This window comes from Dendrobates tinctorius, unplaced genomic scaffold, assembly GCF_039654945.1.
Source record: "Dendrobates tinctorius isolate UK_male_01 unplaced genomic scaffold, ASM3965494v1 ptg000063l, whole genome shotgun sequence".
Taxonomy (NCBI): Eukaryota; Metazoa; Chordata; class Amphibia; order Anura; family Dendrobatidae; genus Dendrobates; species Dendrobates tinctorius.
This window is the reverse complement of record NW_027361731.1, coordinates 2,144,372-2,159,916: the sequence shown is the minus strand read 5'-3', so window position 1 is coordinate 2,159,916 and position 15,545 is coordinate 2,144,372. Positions and strand designations below refer to the sequence as shown.

At 44.8% G+C, this 15,545-nt stretch overlaps 3 protein-coding genes across 9 annotated transcripts in view; all 3 read left to right on the top strand.

Annotated features, from left to right (window-relative positions):
• LOC141094181 (uncharacterized) overlaps positions 1–10,574 on the top strand; it is an 87,781-nt gene extending 77,207 nt beyond the window's left edge. Inside the window, exon 9 of the mRNA XM_073579941.1 lies at positions 9,559–10,574. Coding sequence (XP_073436042.1) covers positions 9,559–10,266 — 708 coding nt within the window. The 3' untranslated portion in view covers positions 10,267–10,574. The remainder of the gene's footprint in view (positions 1–9,558) is intronic.
• The window catches only part of LOC141094149 (uncharacterized), a 454,882-nt gene that overhangs the window by 240,649 nt on the left and 198,688 nt on the right, over positions 1–15,545 (top strand). The gene's annotated exons all lie outside the window — the stretch shown is intronic.
• On the top strand, positions 291–9,422 carry LOC141094177 (gastrula zinc finger protein XlCGF66.1-like). The gene is made up of 6 exons (XM_073579937.1): positions 291–436; positions 566–745; positions 828–951; positions 1,035–1,132; positions 1,331–1,428; positions 9,311–9,422. The coding sequence occupies exons 1-5, from the start codon at positions 359–361 to the stop codon at positions 1,418–1,420; spliced, it is 570 nt and encodes a 189-aa protein (XP_073436038.1). The 5' UTR covers positions 291–358; the 3' UTR covers positions 1,421–1,428; positions 9,311–9,422.

Below are 15,545 nucleotides of genomic sequence, written 5' to 3'. Positions count from 1 at the left end.
ATCTCCTGCAGTATTGCTAATGCCGATTCCAGTGTCGGGAAATGAGACGAGAATTAGCGTTATGGAAGATGAGTCTATGAGGAACGTATTCAGCTGCCGACTCCGAGGAAGAAACTGCTTGTTGTCTGTGGCCTAAATATATAGGTTTTATTAGTAGATGTAAAGAAGAAAACTAAATACTGTAAAATAATAAATCTCCTCATATGTTTCCCGTATTATCTCCAGTAATTGTATTATTACACAGGATTTTTATGATGTGACATCGGCTCATCTTCTTCTCATTCAGGTCTCTATAATATCTGATCCTCTCAGTGAAGATCTTCTATATAAGAGAATTTTCCTGATTTACACATCAAGGATGGATATGGACAGAGACAAGATGGCGGAGAGGATATTACACCTCACCCTAGAGATCCTCTTCCGGCTTACTGGAGAGGTGAGAGATTCTGATGACGTCACATTACATCATTCTTATCTATGGGAATAACAGATGGACAGAACTGGAGAGGTGAGGACTCTGGAAATGTCTGTACTGAGATTTATTAATGTGTCTCTCCATAACCAGGATTACACAGTAGTGATGAAGACCTCTAGTGAGCGCTGTCAGGACCCTGTGTCTGAGGGATGGGGAAGACCCCTGAGCCCAATCACGGGGCCTCCACCTCACCTCCTGATGTATGAGGACAACAATGATCAGAAGATCCTAAAACTCACCTACAAGATGATTGAGCTGCTGACTGGAGAGGTGACACTGCTGGGAATGCTGGGACATTATACAGTAACACTATGAAGGGATCGGGGGATGACGGTATCATTGTATGTGTCAGGTTCCTATAAGGTGTCAGGATGTCGCCATCTATTTCTCCATGGAGGAGTGGGAGTATTTAGAAGGACACAAAGATATGTACAAGGACATCATGATGGAGGTTCCCCAGCCCCTCACATCACCAGGTAATACACAGGACTGAATGCACACGGCCTATAATTATCTGCATGTAAAGAATGAATTCAGTCTCTGTATGTGTTTCCTCCAGATCTATCCATTAAGAAGACAACACCAGAGAGATGTCCCTGTCCTCTTCTTCCACAGGACCGTAAGCAAGAAGATTCCAATGTTCCTCAGGATCATCAGGTAGATGGAGAGAAGGTGTCATGGAATCTCCCCTATGATGTGTAGACGGCTGTGAAGGTCTTGTGCTCAGTCTTGTTTTAACCACCAGTATTATATGTTTTATACTTGTGTAATGAGAACGGTGGAGATGGCAGGATTAGAGCTGATCATAGATGTGACTTCTCCATCTGTCTGTGACTTTTACAATATTTGTTTCAGGGTGAAGATCTGACTCATATTAATACTACAGAGACATATGTGAGGGGTGATGATGAGTTGTGTAAAGGTGAGAGAGATTCCTACTTATGACTACCCAGGTGAGTAGTAACCACTAAATGCAGAGAAGTCACAGATTCTTCTCAGTCATCCACTGTGGCTGCTTTATCATTGGTGTAGTCTGGCCGTATTACTATGATCGCCATTTTGACTCTAGACCACAAGATTCTCCTCTATCCAGGGCCAGCATTAGCGGCAGGCAGCCCAGGCAGCTGCCTAGGGCCCTGCTCCCCCAGGGGCCCCCAGCTAGCAGCACATCATACAGCCGCTATGGGGCCCGTGAGGTTGGGGAGCCCGCCTGCCCCCAGCGCAGACTCCCCCCGCTGCCGCATTGAATTATACCGGCGTCATGGACGCCGGTACAGTTTAAAGCAATGATGGAGGAGAGAGCACCAGCTGATACTCCCTCTCCCATCATTCCCCGCTCTGCCTCTGACACTGCGGGTGCGTGGTGACATCATCACGCACTCACTGAGTGCCAGGCAGAGCAGCCGCTGAGACAGGAGCTGGGAGCAGCGCGGGCACGTGCAGAGTTTGCTCACTTTGACCTCTACCTTGCGCACTTTCCCATCCTTGCTGGGAAAAGGCTTGGTGACTAGGCCGAGTGGCCACTCATTATGATGTGACTGAGTGTCTTTGACAAGTACCACATCGCCTGGTTGGATGTTTGGGCGATCTTTTTGCCACTTTGTCCTGGTTTGTAGAGTGAAGAGAGATTTCTTCTTCAATCTGTCCCAGAAGACATTGGACATGCTTTGCACTTGCCTCCACTGGCGTCTGAAGAGATCTTTATTGTTGAATTCTCCGAGTGGAGCTCTAGGGACACAGGTTTTTTGCGTGAGTAGCATTGCCGGAGTAAGAACTGTCGGGTCTCCGGAATCGCTGGAAAGTGCTTACAGTTGCCTGGCGTTCATGGTAGCTGATACCTCGGCCAAGAACGTAGTTAAACTCTCAAGTGTGAGCCTGGTGTTCATTTGGAGGAAGCTAGGCATAGCACGCACGATACTAGACTCTATCAATCTCTCCCAGGCACCTCCCATGTGCGAATAGTGTTGCAGATTGAAAGTCCAGGTGCATCCTTGCTCGCCTAGGTACCTTTCAACATTAGCAATCTCCAAATTGGAAGGGATTTGGAGTTCTCTTGCCGCTCCAATTAAAATTGTACCTCTGTCGGAGCAGATATGCTTCACAGGGCCTCTGATTGCGGTGAAGCGTCGAAACTTGTTCATAGATTCGATTACTTCGATATGAACAGCTCTGATGGACAGACAAGTGAATAGAACTGCCCAACACTTAGCTTCAGTATTGGATTTCCTAGTGCGTCGAGTAGCCAAGGACCGACTATGTCTAGTCCAACACTGGTGAAGAGGGGTTCAGTACTGAGTCTGCCGGATGGAAGATTGTCCATCTTCGGATTTTGGAACGAGCCACGGAGTTTGCGACACGTAACACAGTTGAAGATGAGTTTGCTCATGTTTCTCTTTGCGCCGACTATCCATAGACCAGCCACCCGCAGATTCCTTTTGGTGAACAAACGGCCTTGGTGTCTCACTAAGTCATGATGATGCTGAATGAGCAGGGTTGTGATGTGATGACGTCCAGGAATTATTACCGGGTGTTTCTCTGAAACTTCTACCTCGGCTTCTTGAAGACGGCCACCTACTCTCAGCAGCCCATCTTGGTCAACAATTGGATCGAGCTTCTTTAGCATGCGGTCTCCAGGAATAGGTTGTCTATTGTTGAGGTTGTCTATTTCTCTGGGGTAAGCTTCCTTTTGTACAACACGAAGTATTGTAACCTTGGCTCTCTCCAGGTTGAGGGCGCTAAATGCATGCTTGCAGTGATGCCAACCTCTACAAGATCCTTGGCTTACAGGTAATGTTGACTTGTAGGACTGAGCCACATGAAGTAGACAGGCTATGGCTCGGACAAGTGACTTCCAGGTTGAGAACCTGCTGAACCGATGAAATTCCAGGTGATGGCTTGAAATCCCTGTATGCAGAGCAGACACTTGAGGGCGGAGCTCTTCATCGGCATGTGGAACCACTAGTTCGAACGTATCTGGCCTGTCGATGTGGGGCATCGAACAGTACAAGGAAGCAGGGCCTGTGAACCACGTAGTGTCCTTAAGATGACTTGGAGCAACGGATCTAGTCACATGGACCGCAGATTTGAGGTGATTAGGCACATAGTGCCACTGTTTAGGGCAGGTGGATCTTCTTATCCTCAGTACCCAGTTGCTGACGTAGACATAAAAGCGTCGAGTTTCGTTGCAGATGTATCCTAGTACCACCTTGCTATTGGTGCAGAACTCTGCATCTTTGATCTCCAGATTCATAGCATCCGAGATAAGCTCGGCCAACTCGACTGCGAGGACAGCAGCACAAAGTTCCAGTCTGGGTATCGTGTGTTCACGGAGTGGTGCCAGTTTAGTCCGGCTCATTACAAACCTGATGTGGCTTTGTTCATCCATGTCTATGGTTTTGAGGTATGCTACTGCGGTCGCTTTGACTGATGCATCACAGAAGATACAAAGTCTTCGTGCCTTGACTTCTGTGGATGGTACAGGAGCATATGGTCGTTTTACACGAAGGTCGGTTAAGGCCTCGAGAGAACTCTTCCACTCTTCCCACAGGTCTGCCTTTTCTGTTGGAAGTGGATCATCCCAATAAGACATGTCTTGGCTGAAGTCTCTTAGCATCATTTTCTCTTGGATAGTTACTGGAGCTACGAATCACACAGGTTCGTATTGACTATTCACGAAAGAGAGAACTCCTCTGCGTGTGAAGGGTTTCTCGTCTTTACTGATCTGGAAGGTGAAGGCATCTGTCTTCAGATCTCAAAGGAATCCAAGGCTCTGCTGCATTGGAAGGGAGTCGGTGCTTAGGTCTAGGTCCTTTAGATCACTGGAATAGTCTTGAGAGGGAAAGGCTTCCATCAACTCTCGGCTGTTTGGAGGAAATCTTGTGTAACCTTAGATTAGACTGGGAGAGCATTTTTTGAGCCCTTTTTATTTAGTAGACTGCAGCTTCATTTGTCGATGTGGACTTCAAATAGTTGTCTACGTAGAAGTCCTTTTCTACGAAGTATCTGACATTTGACCCATACTTTTCTTCACCTTCTTTGGTGGAATTTCTGAGGCCATAGATAGCGACTGCTGGGGAAGGGCTATTCCCGAAGATGTGTACCCTCATCCAGAATTCTGTGATGTCTTTGTCCAGATTGTTGTCACGGTATCAAAAGAATCTCAAGTAGTTTCTGTGTTCCTCTTTGACCAGAAAACAGTGGAACATCTGTTGTATGTCAGCCATAAGTGCCACCATATCTCTGCGGAAAGAGAGTAGTACCTCCAGAAGTCTGTTGTTGAGGTCTGGACCCGACAGTAGGACGTCGTATTTGGCGCTTGAGTCGAATACCACTCTTATCTGACTTGGCTTCTTAGGATAGTATACTCCGAAGTTGGGCAGGTACCAACACTCCTCTGAGGGCCGAAGTGCAGGTGCAATCTCTGCGTGGTTGTTTTGGAATATCTTCCCCATGAAGGTAAAGAAGTGTTCCTTTGTCTCAGGTGACTTCCACAACTTTTGCCTGAGGGAGATGAATCGGCTGTAGACCAGTTCCCTGTTGTTGGGTAGGTGCTTTCTCTGAGGCTGAAATGGTAAAGGTGTGACCCAACTGTTTGATTCGTCTTAGACTATATGTGTATCCATGATGTCCAGGAACATCCTATCTTCTATGGACATCACTACCTTGTCTGTCCTGTGGATGACCGTACATCCCATGTGGTCTTGTTCACCTTCACAGGCGTGGTCTTCATTGGTAGGTGCTGAGAAAGGGCAAGGTATTAGAGTGCTGTTTGGCAATTCCTTTACCAGCAGACTATTGTGGCATGGCTGGAAGAGAGATGGACGTCCATTTTCTAGTGTGCCGGTAAGCATACTGTTGACAGGCCAGCTTGTGTGCTCCTCCTAGGCAGACGTCTCCTATGATGACCCATCCAAGGTCGTGCCTCTGTGTGTACGGAGCATTCCTGGAGCCGTTTATACACTCTGTAGCCTTGTGGACTCGTAGTATATCTCTTACCAGGAGAAGAGCTATTGGGGTTCATGGATCCATCTCAGGTATCAGGTGGGCTATACGCTTTAGATGGGGGTGATGTGTCACCACCTCCCGTGAAGGTATCTCTGACCTGTTGTCAGGAATCTGGTTGCGCTCCAGGATGGTCGATAATGATAGGCAGGTTTGGCCATCTATGGACTTCACTTTGTATTTGGTTGCTTTTCTCCCTGCCGTCTCAACGGTACCTGAACACATCCTCATGGTGTAGGGAGATCCAGGGCCTACAATGCTGAAGTTGTCAAAGAAGATGGACCTGGCTAGAGACCTGTTACTGTGGTCATACAGGATTGCGTATATCTTGAGTGCTTTGTCCTTGTGGCCTGCAGGATAGACTCGGACAAGGCAGATTTTTGAACTGGACCTTCCTCTTGTGAGTCCCCTACAGATCTCCGTACACTTAGAGCTGACCAAGGGTGTTGTTGTCAGTGTCCTTCTGCTTCCCATCATGCTCCTCTGCTTGTGACAACACTCGTGGAGGTGATCCAGGGTGCAAGGCTGTATTGTGATTCGTGCTGCTGCATTCTGCACATTTCACGCTAGCTTCACAATTCCTGGCGAAGTCAGAGGTTGTGGCACAACATTTGAAGCAGATATTGTTCTCCTTGAGGAAACCTTTGTGATCCTCCAAAGACTTCTCCCTGAATGCTCTGCATTTCAGTAGAGGATGTGGTTTCTTGTGTAGAGGACAATGTTTACTGACATCCTAAGGCTTGCTCTCGTCTGGAGGGGGTTTATTCACCTTGTGAGGAGAACCTGTGGAAACAATGTTAGTTTTGTGGACTGCCACGGATGTCTTACCGGGTTTGACGCCAGGGGCAGTGGAACATGACAGAGTAAAGTCAAAACTAGGGTCATTACTAATCCTAGATTATTTGGTGACAAAATCAACAAATACAGTGAAAGGAGGGAATTATACTGTACATTATGATTTTGTTTATACTGCGAACCACGTGTAATCCACTTTTCTTGTAGGTTGTAAGGAAGTTTCTGTACTATCGGATTGACACCCTTAGCGGTGTCTAAGAATGCCAATCCGGGCAAGTCTCCTTCCTTCTGGGTAACCTGTAACTCATTCAATAAAACACTCAGTCCTCTAAGCTTTAAGTAACCTTTAGGTCCTATCTTAGGAAAATCATCAATTCTTTTATATAAAGCATTCTCTATGACTTCTACTGTCTCATAGCATTCATCAAGTCTTTCCCACACTTTATGTAGACCTGTGCGAGGATGCTTTTCATTAATGTGTCTCAGTCTTTTGGCATGCTCGACTGACTCGCTTCCAAGCCACTTTTCCAGAAGATCTGACTCCTCACTACAAGAAAGGTCCAGACCATGAATGGCTTTCCGGAATGAGGCTCGCCATAACCGATAGTTCTCAGGTTTATCAGTGAACTTTACAAGTCCGTTTGTAACCAGTTCTCAACGGGCAAAGAACTTTGCAAAATCCATAGTGGCTCCATGCTGGCACGAGCTGGTGTGTAATAGTCATGTTTAGTGTGTGGTGTTTCACCATACCTGTAAGACGCTTCGGACTCCGGATAGTCTGTGTGGTACCTTCTCGGTGAAGAAGGTGTCTCTTTAAGGCGCGATGGGAGCTGTACCTTCTTCTCAGTGGAACGGTAACTGTGATCAACATCTCTGTGCTGGACGTCTCCTCGCCTATGGTAGAGAAGCTCGGGGTTGGATCGCTGGTAGTCGGAATGGGCTGATTGATATGATGCGTCAGGGCTGTCATCCACACCAGAATGTTGACGGGCATACTCTGCGGCGCACTGCGATGGATTTTGCTGCCCTAGATCTGGTCCGAGAATGTTGCTGCTTCTCTCATAATCGTGATCTTTCATAGCTTCCAAATACTCTGCTTTAGCTATTGCAGCTGCTGTCTCTTTGTCTGCCGCAAGTCTTTCTAGAGACGCTCGCAGGCACGCACTCTCAGCATCTTGCTCTGCCTGCAAATGTGCAGCTTTTGCTTCTCTCTCTGCCTGCAAACGTGTGGTTTCGTCATGCAGGCGTGCAGTTTCCGCCTCTCTCTCTGCCTGCAAACCTGTGGCTTCCGTCTCTCTACCTGCAAACGTGCGGCTTCCATATCTTGCTCTGCCTGCAGACGTACCTTTGCTGCTTCATGCTCTGCTTGTCTCAGCTTTAGATGCATCTCTCGTTCTGCAAAGGAGGATCTTGCTTTGGCCGCTTCGGCACGAGCGACAGCAGCGAGCTCTGCTATTGTCTACCTGCTAGAGCTTGGTTGTGACCTCGTTTTGAGTGAGGATGTGCTGTTTTGAGACATTGTGCATTTAGCTGTGTACTGCTGAGTATATTGGCAGGAAACTGAGTCTATGCGTGGCAGGCTTCCGCGTGGCTGGAAAGATATAGCACTTCTTGGCGGGCTGCAGTAGCATTCTGCAACTGTATGGCGGCTGCTGTGATACCCATATGCGGAGCAGTGTGGGTATTAGCGGTCCCATACAGTCTATGCAATCACCGCGTGTGACCGGTGGTCCTTTACTGAGCCCTGGGCTCTTATTCCCTGCGGCTGTATGACGGCTGCTGTAATACCCGTATACGGAGCAGTTTGGGTGATAGCGGCTCTGTACAGCCTGTGTAACCACCGCCTGCGACCGGTGGCTCCGATTTTACTGGGCCCTGAACTCTTGTCCTCTGCGTCTGTATAGCGGCTGCTGTAGTACCCGTATGCGGAGCAGTGTGGGAGATAGCGGCTCCGTACAGCCTGTGTAACCATTGTGTGCGACCAGCGATCCGTTTTTACTGTTCTGCCTTCTTCTACATATGACACTGTGTGGATTCCAGCATACGGCTTAACCTTTCATCCACTCCCAGAAACAAGACTGTATGGGTGCTTAAGCCTATTATTTATTGGGATGATATGGACAACAATGGGAGATAACAGATGGTATAGTAGAACACAGTAGTAGATGAGATCAGGGGTTGTTGTAGATGATATCAAAGATTGTTGACACAGTTATGGATGATTCAGCAAATTGTACAAAATGTGGATGATTCAGGTAAAAACTATAAGAAACAGATAATGCAGTATGTCAGTACTGGTAGATAATATACAGCAATACAGGGTACTATCACACCAGTAGCAATGATACAGGATGCTGTTATATCGGTAGCATGCATTATATAGAAGCTGAGCAATACAACATACACAGCAGCAAAGGAGAAAGATATCTAACACAACTCATGGCTGCCAGCTTTGCATTCACTGACCAGACGAAGCATATCCAGAGGATGCATATAACTAATCATGCAGTGAAATAGCATTACAGAAGCTGAACATAAATTTCAAACATCATGGGGGGCTGCATTATGGCTGCTAACACAGATGCATAACACATAATTGCATTAACCTTAACAGAATCCGCTTGTTCTAAGCAGTGGTTTTGCAGAGAGCTGAGCAGATGTGAGCTACTCAGAAGACCAGCTGAAAATGGTTACATGTTGTTGACCAGGGAAGGAAGATGGGTGGTTCTGAACAGTTAACCATTTAGGAAAGAAGATTCCAAACATATGAATAAGAGAGAAGGGCAACTCATGACACTTACTGGCGATAGCTGGAACAGTGCTTAAAAATATCGTGCTGCACAGAATAGGCAGAATAACCATACTCTACTGGTTCATCCTATGAGGTTTTCTATTAGACTGTAAGCTGTCATTTTCTTGATGAATGATTCAATATTTTTAAACAAACTGTCCATAAAAATGGTAAATTAAGTAGAAATCTTCAAAAATATAAATTGCAAGGATATTTTATTAAAAAATAATTGTTGTTATTCTTGGCAGATGACTGTGACAGGAGATCGGAGAGACAGCCGATATCTTCAATTTTTAAATCAGATGAGCCAAAGATATTACAGAATACAATTGAAGTGAATGCAATTACCCCAGATATGCCATCATCCCTTCACTGCAAAGATGTTTCATCTGATCCACTGAAACAGGTCTTGTCTTTTGATTCTTTACTGACTATTAAGGAAAATCAAAGTCACAAAATAAGCATTAAAACGAAAATTGCTCCTAAAGCAAAGGAGCCATTTTCATGTTCAGAATGTAGAAAATGTTTTAACCGGAAAGTGCATCTTGATAACCACCAGAGAACCCACAGAGGGGAGAAGCCTTTATCATGTTCAGAATGTGGGAAATGTTTTAAAGGGAAATCAAGTCTTATCAAACATCAGAGAACTCACACAGGGGAGAAGCCATTTTCATGTTCAGAGTGTGGAAAATGTTTTAACCAGAAATCTGATTTTTGTAAGCACCAGAGAACCCACACAGGGGAGAAGCCTTATTCATGTTCAGAATGTGTGAAATATTTTAACCGGAAAGCGCATCTTGATAGCCACCAGAGAACCCACACAAGAGAGAAGCCTTATTCATGTTCAGAATGTGGGAAATCTTTTATCCAGAAATGGATTCTTGTTAGACATCAAAGAACACACACAGGGGAGAAGCTTTTTTCATGTTCAGAATGTGGGAAATCTTTTATAGCGAAATTCAATCTTATCAAGCATCAAAGAACTCACACAGGGGAGAAGCCATTTTCATGTTCAGAATGTGGGAAATCTTTTACAGAGAAATCAAATCTTATCAAGCATCAAAGAACTCACACAGGGGAGAAGCCATTTTCATGTTCAGAATGTGGGAAATGTTTTCACCAGAAAGCACACCTTGATAGCCACTGGAGAACCCACAAAGGGAAGAATGTCACAACTACACCCAACACATTAGAAAGGACCTAGCTGCAGCAACTAAAAATACTAATTTGTACCTAGCTTCCTAATAGGCCGTTGAGGGATTTCTAATACCTCCTGAGGAACCAGAGAGGAGGCTGCATGACACTGTCAGCAAGAGGAAAGGAAAGTGCAAAGTAGGATGCGAAAACTCTATCTGAAAAACTGAAAGACATTCACATAGGGCAAAGAAATCAAGCTAAGGAGAACCAAAAATAAAATGAACTAGTATAACTTTTTAGAAACCTAACAGTGGCAGGAGGAAAAGCTGCTGGGGGGATCTAAAAGACTCATTACAAGAATACATCTGAATTTTACGAAGCAAAGGGTGAAGATCGGCGCGGTAGACTGCTCTTGTTGCACCCTTTTTTTTTTTTTTTTTTTTTTTTGTTTGTATCCTTCCTTTTTTCGTGGTCGCTTCCTGCACAGCTGAAGGATGGACTGGTGCCCTTGTCCCTCTGTTATTTGCAGAAGGATTTCTATATTGCTGTTCCTTGTGGGGTTTATTTCTTTCTGTTCTCTTTTCTTGTGGTGGGAGGGGTTTGCACGTCTCCTATTATTTGATCCAGGTGCTAATGTGTTAGACAATGATAACTTTATTTTTATATTGCAATTTGTGATGAGCAGGTGGGTTCCCATATATGTATATGTCACTACGGTTCAGAAGCAGCTATGTTTTATGGGAGGACGGAGTGAGGAGGTATTCAATTACACCATTTGCCTTACAGTAAGATGTATAACAAAGTTCATGTACTATCCTGGAATGTGAGGGGTCTGGGAGACACCACTAAAAGATCAGCGGTGATGGAGTTTGCTCGCACACGATCCCCGGCGATCGTCTGCTTGCAGGAGACGCACTTAGAAAAAGGGAAAACGGGGCTGATAAATAGGGCGTGGGTAGGATCTAGCTTTCATTCTGCTTTCTCCAGTTATGCTAGAGGAGTAAGTGTTCTAGTTCATAACTCTATACCATTTGAACTGATAACATCTCGGGTGGACGGGGAGGGCAGAATGGTGGCACTTCACTGTAAACTAATGGCTAAGGAAATGATACTGATTGGAGTGTATATTCCACCACCCTTTAATACTAAAGTGCTGGAGATGATAGCAGCATTTGTGGATAAGATACCGAATGTGCCAGTAATATATGTAGGGGATTTTAATAACATTATACACCCATATTGGGACAAACTTAGACCAGGGTCGGCGACGGCGGATTCTCATCAGTCGAAATTTGGGGTACTTATACAAGAAATGTCGTTATTGGACGTATGGCGTCATAAGAACCCCGGGGAAAGGCAGTTTTCTTGTTATTCTAAAACACATAACACATTATCACGAATTGATATGGCCCTGGGCACGGAAAGCATCCTTGCGGCAGTAGAAAAAGTGGAGTACTTACCTAGACTTTTATCTGATCATTCCCCGCTAGTAATTACTATTAATTGCTCCGTTAGACTTCCGGCAAATGTCACTATGTGGTCTATGAATGCTTTCTGGCTTCAGGTTATTGACTTGGAGTCAATTGGGATCTCCCTGAACAGGTTCTTTGAGGAGAATGAGGGATCAGTTACGCAAAGTGTTCTTTGGGATGCTATGAAGGCCTGCCTAAGGGGAAATCTAATACAAGCTATAAACAGAGCCAAAAATAAAACTGAGCAGTTTGGGGTTTTCCTTAGGGATAGAGTGAGTACTACAGAAAGGCAGTTTGTCCTGACGGAGCGGAGGAGGACCTGCGGGAATGGAAGGGGGCACAGACGGCTTATAATACCCACGTTCTGGAAAAGGCCAACAATAAGAGATTATTTGCTAGACAACGGTTTTTTGAAGAAGGGGAGAAAGCAGGACACTTGCTGGCTCTTATAGCAAAGGCGCAGAGGAAAACGGCGTTTGTTGGCGCTATTAAAGATACAACAGGTACAATTGTTAATAGTCCATCTGAAATCCTGTCAGTCTTCGCAGATTTCTATAAAGATTTATATAACACTAAACTGGCCTGTACTAAGGAGCAGATTAAAGCATACGTAGACACAATAGCAATCCCTACTCTTTCGGAGGTAGATCGGGCCTATCTAAATGGACCTATTACTTTGGAGGAATTACAATTGGCGGTGGAGTCAATGGCCAATAATAAATCACCGGGTTTGGACGGTCTGCCCCTGGAGGTCTATAAGAAATTTGGGGGTGTCTTGCTACCACAGCTATTGACTACTCTTGAGAGAGCTTCTGAGGAGGGAACGTTACCAAGGTCTCTGAAGGAGGCGGTGATAGTTGTAATTCCGAAACCTGGAAAAGATCCCCTGCTGCCAGATTCTTATCGGCCGATTTCACTGCTGACCACTGACATTAAAATTATTGCAAAGGTTCTTGCTTCTAGACTTAGTAAGGTAATAACAAAGGTGATACACAGGGACCAATCGGGATTTATGCCTGCGAGGTCTACTGCAACAAACATCAGACGATTGTTCCTTAACCTGCAGCTACCAGTGGATAATCTGGGCGATAGGGTCATATGTTCATTGGATGCGGCCAAGGCTTTCGACTCAATAGAATGGGAGTATTTGTGGGAAGTTATGAATAAATTTGGACTGGGCATAAACTTTATCTCATGGGTTAAGATGTTATATGACACGCCGTCGGCTAGAATGAGAGTGAATGGCGGTTTGTCAGCTTCCTTTGAGTTACATCGAGGCACGAGGCAGGGGTGCCCTCTGTCCCCACTGCTGTTCGCTTTGGCCATAGAGCCTCTTGCCATACTCATTAGTGCCCACACGGACATACAGGGGTTCAGGAGGGGACAGACTGAGGAGAAAATAGCCTTGTACGCGGACGACACATTACTATTTCTGGCAGAGGCCTCGTCGTCCTTAAAGGTGGCGATGGACGTTATTGGTGATTTTGGTAGCTACTCGGGACTGACGATCAACTGGAATAAGTCGACGCTGCTGTCAGTTGATGGGAACAAAGATAATGAGCACATTTATATAGCATCAGGTCTGCGACTGGTCTCGGAGTTCAGGTATCTTGGTATTAATGTAACAGGTAAGGTGGGAGAGTATGAGAAATTAAATCTTATTCCGGTTCTAGAAAAGTTTCAATCGAAGTTAAACATATGGGTAAAATTACCGCTGTCAGTGGTAGGACGAACAAATTTACTTAAGATGATTTGGATGCCACAATTATTGTATATTTTACATAACTCCCCAGTGTGGATACCACAAAGGTACTTCTACAAAATTAACAGTTTGTTCAGGGAATTGATCTGGGGGGAAAAAAACACCACAAATTAAATTGGAAGAACTGCAGAGAGGAAAAGGGGAGGGGGGACTGGCAGCGCCAAATCCCTGGGCATATTTTATAGCAGCTCAATTGCAGCATATTAGAGGGTGGAATGATCCGGGAGGTGGGGGGATACAAAAAATATTATTACAGCAATTCCAGGAATTAGGGGACCTATATGGAGCTCTGGAGGCACGATTATTTGCAATAAGGGGGGAGAAAACACCAACACTATTGCTGTTGCATAAATTGTGGTGGAAGGTAAGACTTCTGCAGAATATACAAGGTATTTCGCGATTTACTTTGATTTGGACTACTCCATGGCTCCCAAATTTACATAAATTACAAGGATTCAGTATGTGGGAGAGAAGGGGAATTCGAGGATTTGCTCAGATATTAGAGGAGAACGGGGAGCTGAAGGAATTTGTACAGCTACAGGGGAAGTTCGATCTACCCAAGCAGGAGTTTTATAGATATTTACAACTACGACACGCATGGCGAGCAGAGGGTGGGCAGCTGGAGCAGGGGATCCCACAAAATAGGGTTATAGATAGAATAGCCGGGGTTGAAGGGTCAAGGGGTCTGATTTCGATAATCTATCGTATGGTATTGGATTTGATGCTTTCAAAGTTTCCGTCGAAGTCCAAGGGAAAATGGGAGGGGGCAATAGGTCCTATTGAAGACGATCAGTGGTTGGAAATTTTGGAGAGGGTACCGGACTTGTCCCTGAGTGAATCCCATCGTTATTCACAGATACTACTGTTACACCAAAAATACAGAACTCCAAAATTCTTGCATGATATTGGACTCAGAGACAACCCTATGTGCAATAGATGTAAGACTCAGTCTGCGGATCTTATTCATATGATGTGGTCTTGCCCCAAGTTGGATCATCTATGGGAAGAAGTAGTTGATATCATTAACAAAGTTTATTCGGGGGGGGGTTGGACTGCTCACCTATGGTATGTGTATTGGGGTATGTTGAAGATCTAACGACAGATGAGTATGGCAAAATAGCGGTGGCTAGAATGCTATATATGTTTAGAAAGTTGATAGCACAGCACTGGTTGGATGATCAGACGCCCTCCATTCCGGAATATATTAGTAAGGTGAACTGGGTGATTAACATGGAAAGAGCAATTTACTTGAAGAGAGGCTGTATCGGAAAATTTGAAAAGATTTGGGCATTATGGATAGACAGCTCGGGCCTTGCATCCAGAGAGTTACAGAGATTCCGATTAGGTCTTATTTGAGTGCACCTTTGCTGAATTAAAGAGAAGTCTTGTCTATATGTAGCACATTTGGAGCCTCTCTTGTATTTCTAATTATTGTTATTCAAGGAGACGTGACATTGACGCTATATAATATGCTTATTTTTGATAAGATGGGGGACAATTCAGGGGGGAGGGGGGTGGGGTAAGGGGACTGCGTTCCCCTGGGTTGTTATACCTGTTTTGTTGGAAAATGTTCAAATAAAAAATATCTGATTTAAAAAAAAAAAAAAAGAATTTTACGAAGCAAGGTAAACCCCTTAGATGAAGTAGAGAAGTGACTCAGAGTCACACTTTAACTTCTGATTATTTTTTAAGAACGTGGATCCTAAAGCTGGATCATGTGATGTGGGGTTATAAGTGACTAATAGAGGGGTGCCAATACATTGGGATCACATTTCTCTTTTTATGCACCCTAAAGTCTTGTTTGCTTTTGCGGCTGCTACTTGACATTGAGTGCTGCTGCTCTCTTTAATTGTAATCAGAATACTCAAGTCCTTCTCCTGTTCTGTAGTCCTGAGTATGCTTCCATTTAATGTATATGCAGCAGTAGGATTACTCTGACCTAGGTGCATTACTCTACATTTATCAGTATTTAATCTCTTTTGACATGTGTTTTTCCATTCAGACCTTTTATTAAGATCATTTTGTAATATTGTACTGTCCAGGTCAGTTTTTAATATCTACATAGTTTGGTGTCGTCAACAAAGACTCTTACCCCTGAGGAAGCTACATTGC

Bases quoted from the DNA above. Each gene is read 5' to 3' on its own strand.
- LOC141094177 (XM_073579937.1), top strand. From the start codon at position 359: ATGGATATGGACAGAGACAAGATGGCGGAGAGGATATTACACCTCACC. The intron at 952-1,034 runs GTAATACACAGG...TGTTTCCTCCAG, and splicing joins CCAGCCCCTCACATCACCAG to ATCTATCCATTAAGAAGACA. The intron at 1,133-1,330 runs GTAGATGGAGAG...TATTTGTTTCAG, and splicing joins ATGTTCCTCAGGATCATCAG to GGTGAAGATCTGACTCATAT.